This window comes from Patella vulgata, chromosome 7 (assembly GCF_932274485.2).
Source record: "Patella vulgata chromosome 7, xgPatVulg1.2, whole genome shotgun sequence".
Lineage (NCBI taxonomy): Eukaryota > Metazoa > Mollusca > Gastropoda > Patellidae > Patella > Patella vulgata.
In genome coordinates, this window is record NC_065885.2 from 37,531,415 (window position 1) to 37,551,691 (window position 20,277).

The 20,277-nt window shown below is 35.4% G+C and overlaps 2 protein-coding genes across 2 annotated transcripts in view; one reads left to right on the plus strand and one right to left on the minus strand.

The window, feature by feature from the left end:
- The window catches only part of LOC126828727 (protein Wnt-5a), a 105,338-nt gene that overhangs the window by 23,545 nt on the left and 61,516 nt on the right, over positions 1-20,277 (plus strand). The window lies entirely within an intron of this gene.
- LOC126828720 (F-box/LRR-repeat protein 14) lies at positions 758-4,928 on the minus strand. Its single transcript, XM_050558686.2, has one exon. The coding sequence runs from the start codon at positions 4,912-4,914 to the stop codon at positions 3,688-3,690; it is 1,227 nt and encodes a 408-aa protein (XP_050414643.1). The 5' UTR covers positions 4,915-4,928; the 3' UTR covers positions 758-3,687.

Genomic DNA, 20,277 nt, shown 5'->3' on the forward strand with positions numbered 1-20,277 from the left:
GTTTACAGAAAGATGATTGGCCGTTTGTCCTCGATTTCGCAGGACCTGTGTACGAATGTATCGATCCTCGGCTTGTGTAGTGGCTCTAGGACGACCCGAACGAGGTCTATCATCAACATTGTGTGTTTGTTGGTACCGGTTCCACAGTCTGCTGAACCCATTCGAACCTTGCCAATAGCACGCAGACGTTCATCATGTTGAAGACGCCTCATTGCAAATTAAACGTAACACACTAAAGCAAAGATACCCTAAACAGTAAATCTTATGCAAGAACCTATAGGAAAGCAAACATGGATATGATAAACCAGCACGCGGCAGTTTTCATCAACCCTTGATTGAAGTGTCAAATTTGACAATGAACCCCTCCCACGTGTATGACGCTATTGCGTGTCACACATGCAACCGAGTGGTTCCGTTGCGGCGATAAGTTCTTCATCTGTGAACATATTCTCAAAGCATGTCAAGTGTCCATGACTATTTATCATATCACAACCTGCATAGGTATTTGCATTTCAATATCCCCTAGTTTTTTTTTGAAGAGTATATACCAGTTTCTGTGCCTATATTGTGAAAAGGCAGTTACGGACAAAAAGAGTCGCATTTACGTGTGTACGAATAAAAAACATTTGCTATCGGCGTCCAGAACGGGCGGTTAGATGGAATCGAAGTCGATAACGTACGTCATGAACGAATAATGTTGAGAAGAAAACATCTTTATGAAAGAAAATAAGACCATCTATATTTATAATATATTTATCTCTTTATTTCAAATATTGCCAGGCAAAGTTTAATATCTTGGATTTATTTATAATATATTTAATACTTTAATATTATGTTATTCTCTTGTCGTTTAACAAATGACAAATATCACCAGAGCATGAATAGTTTGACACAATGAGCAATATCAGTTTTTACATAATAAAGTGTATTTTATACCTTTACAATCTCTTATATATATAATATAATATACATGGAATAAATAGAATATCTTTTAGTCTCCAGTATTAAAAGGTCGGGAAAATTTTGTTTGGGGACCGTACATGTATATCGCTTTATCTCTGACTGACATCTTCATTCATAAAAGTCAAATTGAAACATAAAGTTTGTCTGTTCTGACTGTATCCTTAAATTTGGCTACTAAATATCTCTATAACCAATGACTGCACCTCATCTTTAGAAAGAGCACGGCATTAATACCAGAATATTGTCAATACTCAAATGGACATTTGGAATAGTTTAAATGTTAGATTGTTGTCTAAGACTCCAGATTTATCGTTAATTAAATGCATGTGTCTAGTGCCAGATGTAACAGTTATTTAATTACTGTTGTAATTTAAAACAGTATTGCTACATTACTTATATACATGTAGTACAATGCGTAAGCTTGTAAAATTTAGGGCTGAATTACAGAAATGAAATGGGGAAGACACGCGGTCGAAGTACAAATCAGAGAGGTGGAATGAAGTAGTCGGCTATTTCGTCCGTTTTGTCTCGAGGTGGTATTATTATAAATTTCTGTTTCATATTAATATTTTGCAAACTTATGTAGGTGTGTAGTAATGGTTTGAATGTAATTTAATGATAATTCTGTGGCTTCTAAAGGCAAATATAATATACAATGTGATCAGAGCCACCATCTTCCTTTATATTATCGGAGTTATTGAAAAGGGTACGACGTAAACATGTAGAATTATAGAGAGTTATATAGTCAGCGACAAAATGTTTTTAAGCCCCGAATGTAGGAATAAATGATAAATACAGAATTTAAAACCTTGCACATTCACATTAATTTTATTTAAAACATTTGGGTTCAAAATATATTGATAACGAATGAAGAGAAATTCAGTAGCCTAAGAAAATGTTTCATACAACTTCCCTTTTCGAGAAAAAGAAAACCAAATCTATAAATTATATATTTTGATTTGTTTTTGAAGGGTGATCTGTTATAAAAATATTAACTTGAAACTTATGATTATGAGTCATGGTTTTGATTTTGGTTGGCACCGTTAGCACTAATAGATGACCATTTTCCAATTGACACCCTGTGTACCGTACATGTATATTGGATAAATGTCAAAGATTTTACCCGCCCACCCTTTTGACACTTTGACAATGGTTCCTTAGTGGTAACGGAACACTATCTTGGTTACGTTTTCTGAGACGGCAGTCCGCCTTTCACAAAGTTTACATTTTAATTTAACCAACGTGTTTATTATTATATAAAAGTATGGGCCTACAACACACGAAATGTTAGCTACATGTATGTGCACGTCTGACATGAGAAGTGGAATCAGATGTTTTAGAAACAGTAACTGCATAACACGTCACTAATAGGATAGAACCTACAAATATATATTTTTTCTATGTAAATGCAATAGAAGATCACCATGTCTCCAGGGGCTTTTAATTAGAAATTTAATTAAGAATAAAATATTTTAATTAAATGCAAGACAGAAGATTATTTATGTTACTTAAAAAAATCAAGCCCTTGTCATTAGTTTTGAATGTACATTTTACATTGTTAATAAAATAATAACCTGATAACTGAACTGTTTTCTTGCGTAGGAGGAGGTTAGTAGCAAAGCCGTTTTTTTTCCTCAGTTTTTTTCTTAAGAAAACTACGGCTTGATCATATATAACCTCATAATTCAAAATAGCTTAATATATTATATTATAATGAAAAATGAGAATTTACTTGGGTCACGTTATTTGAATTTATCATACTACATGTATACTGTTTTTTAACATTGTTGCGTTATGCCTACTTCTATTTATGATATTTTATTATCCTTGCAACACGTAGGCGAATATAATTAAATGTAATCTTATAACATGATGAAATTTTATGTGCTAAATTTTTATCACACTATAAGATGCCTATTGCAGGTCTTTATTTTGGCTTTTAATGTTATATAAACTATTATTTAGATATGCATTCACGTGACAAGAGTCTATAATCAATTATCTAGATCATCGGATGTCCGAGATTTAAATGGATTGAAACACGATCGCCATTTAATAATTCAATTTAAAAATGGTGAATCTGGATTGAGTCTCCATTGTCAAGTATCATTACTACCATAATAGACAGTCTATACTACAGCTTGTCAGAACTTCAAGTACAGATAACTTCCCTCGGAATAAAGTAATTACCTTTTTTTGAAATTTTTTTAGCAAGAACGGCGAGCTATTATTTATCTGAATCTTAAATAATGCATCTTATTCTTAACGCAATTTTTCGTCATCCCCGGGCATGGCATATACTTTGAATATCACATTGGCATGGATTTTCGAAATTACATAAATGTACACTTATATATGTCGGCTTAAGGCATACATGATAACTCTAACAATGACCTTTGGATATGGTGTACATTTGATTTATATATATATATTATATTTACAGATGGACAAATTACTTACAAGTACATGTATATAGTTTAATCAAATGTGGCACTACTTATACTTATATATTTTGTACAGCTTTTAGTTAATTAATCGGATAAAAATATCTTAAACCATGTCATGATATGTTACATGTATTTACATCTTAATTAATACACGTTTTAATTATCCTGTTAGACAGTAATATTAAGACACTGAAAGTAAAGCATGTTCCAGCAGTTATCACTCAAGTCATTTGTACATAGTCTATTATTCATCCACTGAATAAAATTGTGACACTCTTCACCGTTTGTGCCATAATCCTAAATTTAAAGTCGTTAATCCTGGCAGTTTCATTATTTTCTCTAAACCAACTGTGGTTATTTGAGTACAGCCATATAGGTCAATAGATCTTAATTGTTTTAGTTTTTCACCAATTAAACTCAAACTCACGTCTGTAATTCGGCCACACTGACCTATATTAAGTGTTGTTAGTTCGTGTAAGCTGTTCACTAATCTCTGCACACCGTCGTCACTAATATTGCACGCACTCAAACTCAGGCTCCGTAAATTAAACATGCCTTGAGACAGAAACACTAAACCCTGATCCCCCACCTTGTCACAAAAACTCACATCCAGGGCCACAATCGTTGAGCCCCCTTCTGCCAAAAATCCTAACCCTGTGTCACTGATATTATCACAACTTCTTAAATTTAACTCCCGCAAGTTTGTCATTTTAGAGAGAAATTTAATACCACTATCAGTCACACTACCACAAAAACTTAAATTAATTGTTTTAAGATGACACAGTCCCAAACTGACATGTTTTAGTGCATGGTCCGTTAACTTTTGGCAGTCTTGTAAACCGAGATATTCGAGTCGCGCATTACCAGTCTTTTCTAAGTCTTCGCTGACCGATGAGGGTTGATTCAGCCCAGCTAAATGCCCTATGCCTTGATCTGAAACATGTCGACAGCTCCTTAAATTTAACTGTCTTAACTTTCTTAAACTGCAAGCAATTAAAGATAGACCGGTATTTGTAATGTGACAACACCCTCCCAATTCTAGCACCTCTAAGTTTTTCAAATACTGGGCTATTCTGACCAAACTGTTGTCAGTCACTTGTTTACACAAGCTTAGATTCAACACTGTCATTGAAGAAATATCCTGTGTGAAAGCGTATCCTAAACTAGCGTCAGTAACATTATAACATCCACTCAAATTTAAACTTTCTAAGTTAGGTATCCCGAAAACAACATCTCTCAAACTTCGTCTTAAACTTAGAATTTGAACTCGTTTTATCCCACGCCTACATAGACTGGGAAACAAAGAGGGGTTTGCTTTACGCAAATGAAGTTTAGCTTCCACGTTTCTCCACACCATACGATTATAAGAAGCGTCCTTCCAACAAACACAAACCTGGGCTACCCTTCCTTTATCCTTAATGTCCAAATATTGAAATATCATAGCCAGAATCTCGGGAAATAAGCTTGAAATGTGAGTCCCGGACTTCGTTTTCGTGTCCTCCATGTTTAGTCGAGCGCGAGCACATGTCACGTGACTCACGGCCACGGCGGGTTATTAACCTCTTCGTGATTGGTCGAGAGTATAACAGTTAAAGTTCCCGTTAGTATAGTCTTGATAAACTAGTCACAGGACATAGTTTACACGCGTGTTATAACTATAGGCTAGATTATCACATAGGAGAAATTTTATCGTTGACTGAACGACTGGTGTGTTTACATTGTTGTTCACATATGAAGAGTACAGAACTAAAAACACAACAACAGCACCGTGAGCTGTGTTATAATGCATGCATATTCAAAGAAAAGCATTTTCCTTCCAACGGAGGTTAATTTACTACTTAAGTTGCAAACCACATTTACACATAAATTTAAAACAATAAAAAAACAAACAGAGGGGTTATTACACAATTGTGATGTCAATGCAATAATGCGCCATTATTTATGTCAGTTTAAAAAATAAATAAATGATTAGATAACTTTAATTCACTTTTAGTTGGCTTACCTTTAAAGCGGGGGGGGGGGGGCAATGGCCGAATGGTTAGCGCGTGTGCGATGTACCATAAGGTCTGTCATTGAGTCGACTGACGTGGTTAATTCGTTCGATCCCCTGTGTAACCTCGTGGGTTTTATCCGGGTCCTCCGGTTTCCTCCCACTGCTAAAAACCCCTACGCGCAAGCGAATTATTAAAATAAAATTGAACCTTATGTTAGTCCCGAAATGACATAGTTTGTGTCGAGTGGACGTTTAACCCCATTTCTCTCTCTCGCCTTTAAAGCTTATAAATTACAAAAAGTTCAGAATACTGCTCTCCCTCTCTTTTTCTTCTCTCTCCCTCTGTCCCTTTCTCTTATTCAAACATGAAGGAGAGAATGTTACTTGGAGGGTTTTTTTTACGCTTTAGGTTGCGAATAATATTTACACGAAAACTAAATACAAAAATCATAACCCAACAGCGAGGTTATTGCATAATTGTGATAGGTCAACGAAATAACAACATATTCGATAACAAAATGTAAGCTTATACTTTATTTATGTTAATTTAACAAATGAATAAATGATTAATAAATGTTATTTCCCTAACCAAAATACTGACCAGCCATAGTAGAATAGATTTTACCTTCCTAATTGAAAACAAAGAGATTTTCTTTTTTAAATTGGGTAATACAAAATAATAAAGACTCGAGTTGGGCTTAAATTAAAGGACTCCGTTAATACTGAAAATATTAGCGTTTCCGAATCAATTCATACACTTAAATCGAACCAATGTATTTTCATGATTCCAGTTTAAAAGACAATTTTTGATGTAATATATATATACAAATATGTTGTGAATATAAAATGGAGTTTAATGTCTTACTGTTCTATACCAACCAATCCAATGACGGCGGGCATACGCCCACACTGATCAGCAGTGAATATTCGCGAGGCCTCTCTACAATCACTGATAAGGATAACATCGATGCGACATAATGAGCCACAAATATTAACTTTTTTCCTCCGACAAATTAAATTCTAAAACATTTTTTTTTATGTATTAGAAAAATAAATAAAGACGTTTGACGTATAGATAAACATTTGTGGGTATTAAAAATGAGTAAAAAAAACACCATTCTTCCCGAACCAGTAACGTCTTATGTAAACAATGCACGCGCCATTTAGCCAATGATTGACGCCGCGTGATGAGACGTCACGTATTGAAGGTAGTCATCATTTACAGAGATATTAGAAGACTTACGTAATCCTCTGTGAAACTGATTGGCATACGCTATGCAATGTGCTATGGTGAGGGGGTGGGGTTAAAGAGATAGACTGGAGGTCGGAGGCCCTTGAGCCTTTGGCCCACTCTAGGGGTGTTCGGAGGTGGGAGTGGGAGTCTCCCTCTGGCGCAGGTTTGTTGAAAGGCTGACTGTAAAGTGTGCTTTCTAGAGTATATCCTGAGTACCACACTTCCAGAGACAGCAAATCATTAAACAGATAATATCAAGAAATTGTCAAATTTGGATACTTTCTCCTTTACATTATTTTCTACAATTCAACAAATCCGACGTTAATTCAAGACTAAAAACAGACTCCAAACTACGCAACTGTAAATAAACTGGCTTCAACTAAAAATGGGTCGTCCTGAGCGCCTCTTCCGATCCAAAGTGACTATTCCAGCCAGTTGAAGCCAGTTGCCCATGTTTAATTTCCGCAACTCGTTTCAACCAGCGTCAACCAGTTGCTGTCAACATGAGCGATCTTACAACTGACTTCAACTCGTTTCCATGGAACCAATATCACGCGATAAGAGAAATATGTCATGCGACTGTGTAAATAGGCAAAACGGTAGCTAACGAAGGCATCAACTTTTAAAGTGTCGATGATATCCTTAAACTTATATTCACCTAACGTAAGATATTTACCTCAAATCGGTATTTAACTCTTAAAATGAAATGAAATGGGATTTAACTTCCTACCTTTCTGCACCGAATGAGCTAATGAAGACGGGCATACGGCAAACAGTGTGCTATGAGGGAAATTATACTCGGGCAGTAGCACTACAGTCTACTTTTATTTAGAATTCGAACTCTCACGGATTGTTTTACGCGTAGGCCAATGTGTACATGGTACGTTGGGTTTCTGTATCACCCGAACCACTAAACACCGGAAGCGAACGGCTAAAACCGATAGCGAGCACGAGACGCCCAGGCTAGGGAGCCAAATTCAGCGAATGTCTAACTCACTGACTCTCCTCAACTTTCAAAAGCTAACGAACCTTAACTGAAGTGTATATAATATATTCAAAGATAGCCTTAAACATATGGAATCTATACACAGACGTGTCCTGTTAAAGAATAATCCTATTAATCCTATAATTCACCATCGTCAGTTAAGAAATTGGCAAATATAGCATTTTCAAGCTGAAACTACAATGTGGAGGTTTTTAAAGTTTCTTTGGGGAAAAGAACCGGGCATCATTATACGTATCTGTTTATCCACAGACCTTGACAATCGTGACAACTCCCCACTTCCATTATGTAGACTTAGTTTTTCAGGACGGACGGCCTAACAAGGGACAATGTATAGTCGTTCGGATGGAACGGAAAACCGGGTTCCCATGTACACATTGGAGTGCACGTGAAAGAACTCATGATTTAAACAATATTTATTCAAATAAGATTGATATTTAAATATGCATACAATGTCAAAGGTAAGGATTCAAAAACATGCCAAAGGCTTATATCAATTAATGCGTCTCTTAAAAGAACCCTTGACATATAAGATAAGAGTAGACTGTAGCTTTGTTGTCCTGGCAAAATTTTTATATCATAGCACACTGCATGCCATTTGCCCGTTTTCATTATCCCATTTGAAACAGAAAATTAGGTCGTTAAACCTCTATTCAGTTCATTTCATTTCACTTTTGATTCCACTTTTTGTCTTCAATGAATAAACGGTTGTGTTTTTAAAAGTGGACTTTACATACACTGAAATAACTCCCCAACAGGGTATTTTGCGGGGCTATATCGATTACTTGCTCTTGGTTGGAAATTAGTTGGTAAACAATCCACTGACCATTCGCCAATAAAAGTTGTAAAGTACCCACAATAGCTATCTGTAAATTTGTGGTCTGCATATAAATAAATCTTAGGATTTTTCAAATTATCCACTGTTAACTTTCCTAACTTTAGTTTGTTACAGATGTAACAACTTAGAGAAACAAGCGGCTGAAATGCAAGATATGCCCACATATTGCAAAAGATGGACAGGGAACAAGCTAAAAAGCAATTTTTCGTACAATCAGGGTCCATAATCCAGGAAGTTACGTACCAACATGCGCCAATATCGAAAGGAACCGCGATCGTTGGATAATAAACACACATTTTAAGTTTCGTCAAAATGGGATAAAAATTGTGACCTCTAGAGAATCGACAAGCTAAAAAAAGATTTTCGTACAATCAGGGACCATAATCCATGACGTTATGGTCCGATACATATCAATGTCGAAAGGAACCGAGATCTTTGGACCTGTATTTCAAGTTTTATAAAAAAAAAAACGGATAAAAATCGTAACCTGTAGAGGGTCCACAAACAAAATGTGAACGGAAACAGTGACGGACGGGCAGCGGGAACGACATATTATGTCCACGTGAAAATGTGGGCGTATAAAAACAAACAAAAACTTTCAACTTAATTAACATTTGCCATCTTAATGACGAGGGACGATTTGTAAAGAGCAATATATTTTGGGGATTAACTGTTTGGATTAACACATTAAGTAAATATTGAACAGGTAATCGAGAGGGTCAAGAACTGGGCTTTCGAATAGAATATCCTAGGTTCGAATCCCAACGTGGGCCGAGAAAGCCTGTTATTGACCCCGGTTCAAAGGATAGTGTTCAGTTTTGGTGATGCAAACGCAAGCTTCACTTGTGTACAAACAAAAGAAGAATAGCCTAGACAAGTAAGTGGGCGGAAGCGCCCTAATTCTGACAAAATTCTCCCCGTTTCATTGCAAACAGAAGAGAAGGAGAAGATATAAACGTAAATTGCTCTGAAAATGAGCGTTGACTAGACGCTCAACTCCTTTGCTGTATATTTGTGTATATAATGAATGTAATGTTTGTTTACAAATCACCAGTGATCAATGAGTAGCTAGTTACCTCCCTTTAATCAATAGCAAGATCATTGATCGATACAAACTCACTTTTACTCGCTCTTGTTTGTTAATAGCAGTGAATCATACACCAATAACATTCATGATCTATTCGCAAAATGAAACAATTTAATGGCAAAAGAGAATAATTCTAATTATATAAGCTGAACAGTGGTATTAACTAAGTAGTTTTGGTTTGTTGGTATTTTCAGTCTTGTACCAATTTGATGAACTCTTGTCAGTAAGTAGAACGTTGGCTCGCTAACCCGGGGGTCCCGTGTTCGATCCCTGCATTGGCCGAAAAAAGTTCATCGGTTCCTGTGGTCGTATATTGTCTTCGCCCGCGTCCGTCCGTCGGTCCGGCGTCCACAATATCTTGTGGACGCTCTAGAGGCTAAAGTTAATAACCGATTGACTTTAAATTTATACACAGTGTTTAAGGTTGTGAGACAAAGAAGCCTATTGATTTTCAGCGAATTCCGATAATTACTGCCAGAGTTATGGCCCTTGATCAATCTTGTGGACGCTTTAGTGGCTAAAGTTAATGTGCGATTGACTTCAAATTTATACACCGTGTTTAAGGTCATGAGACGAAGAAGTTTTTAACATTTTCAGCAATTTTTGATAGTTACTGCCAGAGTTATGGCCCTTGATCACTTCAAAAAATCTTGTGGACGCTCTAGAGGCCAAAGTTAATATCCGATTGACTTTAAATTTATACACAGTGTTTAAGGTCATGAGAAGAAGAAGGCTATTGATTCTCGGCGATTTCCGATAATTACTACCAGAGTTATGACCCTTGATCACTTTGAGACGAAGAATCCTATTGATTTTCAGCGATTTCCGATAATTACTGCCAGAGTAATTTATGGCCCTTGATCACTTTGAAAAATCTTGTGGACGCTCTAGAGGCTAAAGTGAATATCCGATTGACTTTAAATTTATACACAGTGTTTAAGGTCGTGAGACAAAGAAGTCTATTGATTTTCAATGAATTTTTATGACTTGAACAGCTAAATCATTAATGTTAAAAGTTTCGTATACTAAACGTTAGCATGGGGCAGAACTTTATAAAAACTAAACAAATTCTAATGGTTTTCTGATAATTACTTAATGAGTTGTTACTCTTAATCAGATTTTAATGTATTATAAATGTTTCATTACCGAAAAAAGTAATACTTGTTACGACAACACTTGTTGACTGCCCGGACGATTTAAATTCTGTGGACTTATGTTTCGTTGCCTGACAACCTATCTTTGTCAGTGGTGTAGGACTGAGGGCTTGGCAAAGCACAACGTATAGTCGTTCGAATGTGACCAAAAGCCGATGTCTCGTGTACACAATGGTGTACACGTAAAAGAGCCCTCGACAGTTGAAATTCGAAATAAGAGTAGGCCATAGCGCCGCTGTCCGGGCAAAATTTCCCTCATAGCACACTGTATGGCGTATGCCCATCTGAATTATCCCGGTCGGAGCAGAACGTTAAACCCCATAGCACACTGGATGGCGTATGCCCGTCTTCAATAGCCCAGTAGGAGCAGGACAGCAGGACGTTAAACCCCTCTTCATTTCATTTCATTTTATTTTATCAAAGGAGATGAGATAATAATATATCACCAGCTATGTATTAAAGACACAAAGAATTTGTACACTATATAACTAGACAACGGGTAGAAATAATGAGAGTACTAATTGTTAAGAGTTGAAACACAACATTAATTAATATGTACCAAGGAACATCCAATCCCCTAGAGGGCTAGAGTGCAAGGATAGATACACTGACTCTTATACATACCACAGAAAATGTCTAATTTGACGCTCGAACATACCCTGCAAATGCTTGGATAGGTTTGGTCAAATTCATTTAAACAAATCTAATTATAATCATCCAAGCAACATTTCCATTGAATCCATTAAGGTGGTATAGAAGAAGTGGACAAAGTCTACCTTTGATCCTGCCCAGCACCTATGAGCCTAAACAACTGTATCTAAAAATAACTAAATAAATCCTACTTGAGTAAAATACTTACTATACATTTGTTTGAAATTCCTCCATCAGTATAACTAAACAAATGGAAACCGTACGAACGTGTCTAAATATTTTGCCCTTTGCTCGTGATTATAGCGCTAGTCAACATTATTTAACAAATAATGACCACCATACATAATATCTACCAATTTTAATGTAATTTATTGAGTACTTTAGAAAAAGAGATTTAAAATTGACTCTTTTAGAAGTCATGTCATCAACTTCGTTTGAACAAAGTAACATATCACATTTGACAAAGTAACATATCACATTTGATTTTTAAATCAAATGTGATATGTTACTTTGTTCAAAAACCCAAAGAGTAGTTTAGAAGAAGAAGTCGGAATTGGTACCGTTGTAATACTATTTGGTAATTTTTGCGAAATTGCATTAGGCAAATATAAGTGTACCATGATTTATAATTTGTTTAATTTGTCTTCTCCATTGTCAAAATATTAGCTACGGTATGAGTTAGTTGAAAACGTAAATTAAATTGTTTATGAAATATTGTGACAATAGCAGGACTTGGGCTCTAAAGACAAGGAATGGAGAAATGTGGTGGCTGAAACAATTATTGTTATATTTACAAATTATTGATTCAAAGTTCATAACCAAAAATATAGAAAGTATGCTGGTTATTTTCATACTTTAACGGAGGTATAGATTAATACACATGTTGGTCATTTACATTTTTCTTTGTTATAAAACGTAATTCATATTTGTTGACCAAATTAGGTAATAATGCCCGCCGATATCCAGGGTATGGTGCATATCTATTCCATATTTGGAATTTAGTTGTTATCAGTCTATGACGTAAATCAGTTAGAGGTAGGCACCTATAAAAGAGTGAATGAGGGCTAGAATAGTGAGACATCATTGTATTCCTTGGAAGACCAGACATCACTGGGTCCTGTAGAAGACCGGTTGATTCTCGTGACGTAGTGTTTCCGGAGTCTAGTCACGCTGTTTAGACTTCTACAGGATTTGGGATTGAGACAAAGAGATGTTAATTTTAAATATTGTAATGTACATGTAGACTATTGTGTAACTGTTGTGACATAAAAACATACATAAAAAACCTATCGTTGTTCCTGTTACATATTTGAGGTCGGTATCGTAAGAAAAGACAATGGTGGAGCCCTTAAGAAAAAAGATACAACAGTAGCCAGTCAAGAGTCAAACAAACCATTACCCGATCAGGCTAAAAGATACGTGGCATCGGTAGTGCTACACCCTTGATATGCATCTTCACCACCTTCATTTGTACAAAGCAGCATACCTTCCAAATTTGATTCCAATGAATCGTTTATGGAACCAAGTGAAATAAAAAAAAATGACCAATACTGCCTATTTAAGGTTGTTGGCATTTGGTTAGATGGTGTTTTTTAATGGATGAGATACATGGTTAAGATACATGTGAGCTCTTACATTTTTTTAGAAAAAATAAAAATCTAAAACCGTTATCAAGTAACAATTTCAAGGGTATTTCGGATCAGGTAATTTTAACATTGGTGAGAATTAAAGAATTAGAACAAGTTTGAGTCGTAATGACCTCATTGAATAGACGATACAATTTCTGTCTTCATAAGAGGATCTCAGAAAAACATTAAACACAATTCTATGATTATCTTCGCTCCGTATGAGATAGTTTCTTCCACTATCGCCTTTCTTTTCTTACAATACAGGTTACCTCCCTTGCTAATTTAATGAGCTTTTCAATGAGAATGTTCAGGGGAGCGAAATAATAATATTACACGATGGTCGAAGAAAAGATTCGGGCAAGTGGAACGGTTTGAGGTAATTTCATGAAATCAATCGGCACATTTGTGGGTTTCGTTAAATAAAAGCTTAAAATTGATGGGTGGTCGGCGAAGAGGGTTTAATTGTGGAGTGAGTTCATGTCGGACTAACTGGGCTAGCCTAAAGCGTCGTTCCCGGTGAAGTTGGAAAATGCGCCGTAATAATAATATCTGTATCTTGAGGCTATCCCATGTCGATAATTATACACAATTGGATCTTTAAAATGTCCCTAATCTGTTAAAAGTCTAATTATTAGAACATTGTATTGGCGAGGCCATTGCCGTTATTAAGTCAAATATGACTCCTTGTTCATGACCTGTCGTATAATTGGGCCAATTTTCGATAAAAGTTGAAAAATTGAATATAGCTTCAAGGATGAAACCGTGAAACTGGTTCCAGATGACTGGTTGCGCCATATTGTGTTCAGTCAAACGAAGAAAAAACTAACTTTATGTCATCGCCGAAGGACAAATAAAAGTTGAGTCACCCTCAAAACAATGAATAAAAGCGAAATTTTAAATCAAAGTTTAAAGAAGAACCAAGAACCCCGTGACACCGACGTGATATATAGATTACTAAACGGTGTCTACAAAAATATATGGGAAAAACATTTATTAAAAGATAGAATCAATATGCTAGAGGCAATGTGTTATCTTGTTATTTATCTCGTTTCTTGTATTTCAATTATAAATTGTTCAATTTTATAACCAATGTGTCGTATGTTATAATAAGTATTATTACATCTACAAAAATGGAAATTGGTATTGGGTGTTCTAAAAATAATTAGCAAACAACGCCTGTCACTAAAGTTTTAGCCGGTTGTATTCTTTCGAAGGCGAGGAACGTGAAATCAATCCCTCGGGAGCGATCAAAAAAGTCAATACTAAAAGAAAAACATGCTCATCGCATAATTCTATAGAAAACAAATACTGATATTTAATGAATGACGTTTCGACATTGATTCTCTCGTTTGATACAATTACAAAACAGCATAGCCTACCCAAGTACGACAAACGCTTGCTAGCTACATATAGCTAACTGTGGCGATGGTGTGGACCAGGATTTTCGAGCTACTGAACAGGAGGTTAACTGCGATCCAAAGTGCACGAAAGTTCAAATACAAATATTAGCTATATTGCATGAGGTTTTCTAAAATAAAAAAAGAGTGCACAACACCCATCACTACATATAGCTAAAGGACCTGGATTTTAGAAGTTGAAGCTATTAGGATGAAGGTAACCCAGGAACCAAGGGTTACAGTCCAGTTGTTTAAGTAAAAATACATAGCTGATTAGATAGTTTTTATGGCTAGATGAGACAGTTCTCTCTGGTTCAATATGCAATATTTAATAATCTGCATTTAAAAACCAAGAACAAATAAGTAAGAAGTTGATGCAAATTGACTTAATTTCAAATTACTTCCCTTTGTATGGTTACACCTGGTCAGAGAATTTACGTCAGATTTACACAACAGATAGCAAACCCACACGTTGGTTTACATGTTTGATTGATTTATGACAGATTTTGACATTTATGTGTCCACTCACCCAGCATCTGGGTGCTAGCTTTTCTTTGATGAAGATATGAATATTGGGTTGCGTAGGTGTCTTGTACGGATCTCATCCATCACACATTGAACGAAGCTACTGTACATTTTAATCCATTGTTTCGTAACTGTTTTATCCCGTCTGCTTAAAATAAGTTTAGAGCCGGATACATTTGGATTTTTGGTTGTACGTCAACAAGGGCGAGGTAAATCGGAAGTATTATTCACAAATGTCGTAATAGGAGTGAGGCAGGTAAAAATTTAATAAATGTTTAACTTGAATTTGATCTATCCCTATTTCCACCGAAATAGTTGTGTATCAACTGATTTCCGTTGCGATAAAAGAGTCGTCCTGGGTCGAGGTGGCCATGCTCCAGATGCACGTCACGATTATCATCGAACCTGTCAATTCTGTTAGACGATATCTGTTTGTCCTACATGATATTCGTTCTGGTCATATTTGAATCTGGTGCATGACAATGTCAAAATCTACCCTATCTTTTGATTATTAGTAGTTATGGATTTCATAATAAGTGCAAATATCTTTGTATTCGATCACAGATCGGAACGAGGCGGATGGATATGTAGTCTGAATTATCTTGGTCTCGAGTAGTTATTTGTGAAAGATGTCGGCCAGGGGATTCCGGATACAGTTGTCGCTTTTTACCAGAAATCTCCCCTTCTAAAAGTCTCTGGTTTCGACGGCGTTAAATATCAGAATTGAAATTAAAATTTATGTATATTTTATTGTGTGATATGCATTTTAATCATCTAGAAAATTGGCGTCATTAAAGATATTCGTCTCAAAAAAAATCTTTCAGAAGCCCAGAAGAATTGTACATATATATAAGCCGCAAGGCAATTGATGGGGAAGATATTTCTTTTTATTCCAATGCTATGGTAGCTTAAATCTAAAACGATATCTTTTTACATCATTCGGTATTGCTATTTTAAAATATGAATTTTATGGTTGTTATAACATCTTATTTTATTAGTACTGAGTCGAGTAAAAACCATTATAAATGTCTCTAAAGGGACGTGCTATAATATTAACTAAGCCAATTTATGATATCAGGGTGAACTTTACACGTAATTATTGCTTATTGAACGTTTATGATCCCTATGTACCCGAAGGGAGTGCTTCCGGTCAGTAGTCCTTTTTATCTAGTTATTTCAGTTAGCGCATCGTTCACGTTTTTAAACTATTTTTATATAGGTTAAAATGGTATATGTTCTGATTTTTTTGTTTATTAGATAATTTAATATTAAAATAAAATCTAAGAATTATGCTATTGGTGTTACTCTATTGCTAATGACAGGCCAGTGTCTAATTTGGGTCGACTTAGTAGTGAGCGATAGCCTTATTTCAATGCCGGTGAGTTTATCTTATCTGAGACTAGTTCGAAGTTTAGCGAATTGATTTTGGATTGAATAGTAAAAAAAGAGGTGTAACATTGCCATTGCATAGAATCACAGTTAAGGATAAATTTCTCTTGATACTCAAGGCTACAACAATATTTCTGATGGTTTACGTCGAATAGCAGGAGTAATTACGGACAGGGCATATTTTATAACAAGACAGTTAATTGGTTAATTGGGGATTTAAGGAGATTATCTGATTGGTTTATAATGTAAAATGTATAACTGTTAGCTAGAGGCTATGGCTGGTCAGTGTAATTCTATCTAATAAGATTTAAGTGGCACGGAAATTAGTTGATATGCCTGATGCGGAAATTATTAAGTGGCACGCAATCTTGTTGTCGGTTCTAACTTCTAAGCACGATAGGTTGCAGCTTGCGTTATTTTTGGTGGACTTAATAGCAAAAATCCCCAAACGATGCATGTCCATAGGTCAAGAAGACAATAACCTCAATTAAATGTAATTCCAAGTTATATTTTTCTTCTTCGGCACTGGACTAGGATAGAAATGAAATGAAATGGGATTTCACTTTTTTTCGAAACATGGATATGATTATTCTTCGGGATTGACTATCTACATGTTCTATATTTTATAACCAATGCTTGCCGATATTGAAACGGTGGTTTGAGCAGTACATGAATTATACAGGGCCCTCTTCATTTTAGGTTTCGAAAATTATGGAGGTGCTTTATACTTTATTTGAACCATATTTCCAAAACTCTATAGATAGCACTTTTAAAAAAAAAACAAGAAAAAATAAACATGGGGTATTCGTAGAAAGCATACTTATTAGAGTTTCTCAGGTTATGCCATAACACAGTACGGTGCACTGAAAGTACCCTAATTATAAGGCATCCACATCAAAAGACAAATTTATGATATTAAACATAGAACATGATTGATGCATATGCCGATTCCGGAATAACCAGATAAATTAATTATGTCCGAGTAAAACATCTGCTAGATTGTTTATTAAAAGATATAGTTATAGGCTATTATAGGGGAATAAACTCTACTCAATGCTAATAATTTTGAATATAAATGATAGTTTTCGGGTTAGTCTTTAACAAAAAAAGTTGGGGTTTACGGACATAAAATAATTAGGATATCAAATTTCCCATGCACGACCCTGCTGTTTTACAAAAGAGAATTATAGTTCCCACCCGTAGCTATTCAGTCAAGTATATAGGTTTTTCTATATTGGTATATAATTCATGTAGACATATATGGGAATATCTTTTTTTTTCTCTCTTTGTAATCTATTTCTGTACCATTGGTATTAAAAAGGTTTACATTAATTTGTCCTTTTATGTACAAATTGGTTTTATATGATATTTATAGATTTACGCACGGTCCACGTTGACATGCCCCACTGAAGTCTCCGTAATAAGATATCATTGTCCAAAGAGCTCACTCGTTTCTACACGATGGAAGAATCCTTCTATTATTAATATAGGCAGTATGGATGTAATTGAGTCTGGCATGGAATGGACTCGGTTTTATATTCCATCATTTTTAGCCGCTCGGGGACATTGGGGATTTTGTTTGGGTATACCAATGGTTAGCTTTGCCAGCTTTAATGATTGCAGACAAATTGTTCGTATGCAAACTTGGGCAATTATACTATACTACTGAACTTAGTGATTTCATTCCAGCGTCCACAAACCTCTTGTATTTTCATCTTCTTTTCAATTTAGTAAACCGCAAGACTTAGAAGCAACATCAAATCACAAGAGTCCCACATCAATTGTTTGTCGCCGACCAGACGCCGATTGTCAATGTGGACGTGCTCACAATTTAAATTTCTGTCGTATATGTAGTTATCTGTTCTATAGGTATTCCAAACTTAGGCTAGGGCGCTATCTTAAAAGATGTTTATCTCGTGCGGAGTGTTGATTCGGAAAGCTTATCTGAAAATCTTTGACGGGGAATCTTTAATAAACGTTTACTTGTTCTTAATTAGCCATCATCTATTGACAATGAACAATAGACAAACCGTTCAAACAAATTATTACACATGACTAAAAGACACACACAGGATTGGGTGGAAGGTGAACTCCAGTCAACAAATATGAGCGCGAGTTTAAAGATGAAATGCGAGATAATGACCAAAGGCTGCAAATGGAAAGGTTGCAAAATCGGATTCTAAAAATACAAGAAGAAGCTTCGGCTCTCCTAGGTCTTGTATGCGATCTCACTTTTGTGAAAGCAGGCGTTAAAGAACCAATGTACTACTACTACAAGTATATATTTTAGTGAAGGCTCCCCAAACCACCTAATCTACCGATGGACAATTATATTAAACTCTGGCATACGATTTTTAAAACACCAATGCCCATATGCGAGGTGGAGAGGTGTTTCTTGACCATCAATGCCCTCTACTTGTTTCTGGATACATCTTTCTACATGTATAACTTAGACAGCGAGTAATATAATTTGGCTGTGTTTTATTTATCTATTGGCAAAGTTTCCAATCAATAGCGACTAGTCGCATTTATCAGGCCCTTGTCTTGCAGGCGAGCACTCTAATAGAGTTAAACTGTTTTTGGTGATCATGTCCGGCTTAACATTTTGAGATGAAACTTTCATATTTTGATGTTTGGTTTTCATATTAAAACGAACCTTGTTTCTTTCTGAGACGAGAGAAAACTGAGACTGCTGCTTTAGATACTGGTTAATCTGTATGATACACACAAAGTTAAAATACAAGGAGGAGTCGCGGGATTGTTTTGCTCTATTGAATATATTTTAACACTCACTTCAGCATTGAATGCATTTACAATTTGGGGATTATTCACCTGCTAAAAATAAAGTATATGCTACTAGCATAGAATTGATTAGCAGGAACGTTTGGTACGCTGGTATACTTTTAATGGCCACGATATTTCATCTTGGTTATCCTAGCGCTTTTCGTGAAAAGACAAGATATCGACTGTGTTAATTCAAATTTAATTTGTTTTAAAGGTCCTGTTATTGAATGAATTTGCGGTTAAATGATGGTATCAACTCAAATAAACGATCATCTACCTTAAAGGCGGACTTCTAAAGGATCGCAAATACAGATAATCCACTTCTTTAATATTATACAAAGGCTACACTACAAACGTAACCTAGATGTGTCTAACAAATATTAAGCTTTCTGTACGAAATTCTCGTTTTTAACAATGTATAATTGTATTATGGAGATCTTATCGCTAGCACGACACAACAAATAATTCAGGATCATTGCCCAGTTTTGTGTGAATCTGTTTGAGATTATTACGCGCTCTAGGTATAGATTGCTGCCTCTGTTGTCGCCGTTTTGGAATTTGTCTTATTTCTTTTTATTAAAAACATCAGTGGCAAGTCCCGCGACATTTTGTGTTTTAATGAATAACGTATCTTTAAATATTTTATGTTTGATTGAATCATTTTATATACAAAAAACTATTTCCAACTCTAAAGTGATATTCGTTTCATATCTGTGTTGCTGTCACCAAAATTGATAGAGGTTTTATATACCTTTTCTTACCTAAAATGCCCAACTGCGAAGAAAATCTATTAAGTGATTTTAGTCTTAATAACGGTGAATTAAAGACAGAAAAAATACTCTATTCAAAATTTCAGGTAGACGAGTTATTATATCTCTCAGAGAACATCCATAACAGAAAGGTCACGCTCTCTTATTGTGCTGTTTCAAAAGGCTGCCCCCAAACACGAATTATAAATATATTCAAAAACGGAATTTGATATTAATTTGGCGTATCAATTTCAAATATCTATTATTCAATCACTACTTGTTTAACAGCGACATTCGGTGCAGACGGCGTTGACAATAATCATCAAAAGCTTATCTACTTGTGAAATCGCTGAATAGTTTTTTAGTCGTAGTATATCGTACCTGTCCTTTCTTTTTTATCAAAAATCGCCAAACACACAACTCATTCATAGTAAA

Excerpts from the sequence above, each read along its gene's own strand:
- LOC126828720 (XM_050558686.2), bottom strand. The coding sequence starts at position 4,914 with ATGGAGGACACGAAAACGAAGTCCGGGACTCACATTTCAAGCTTATTT.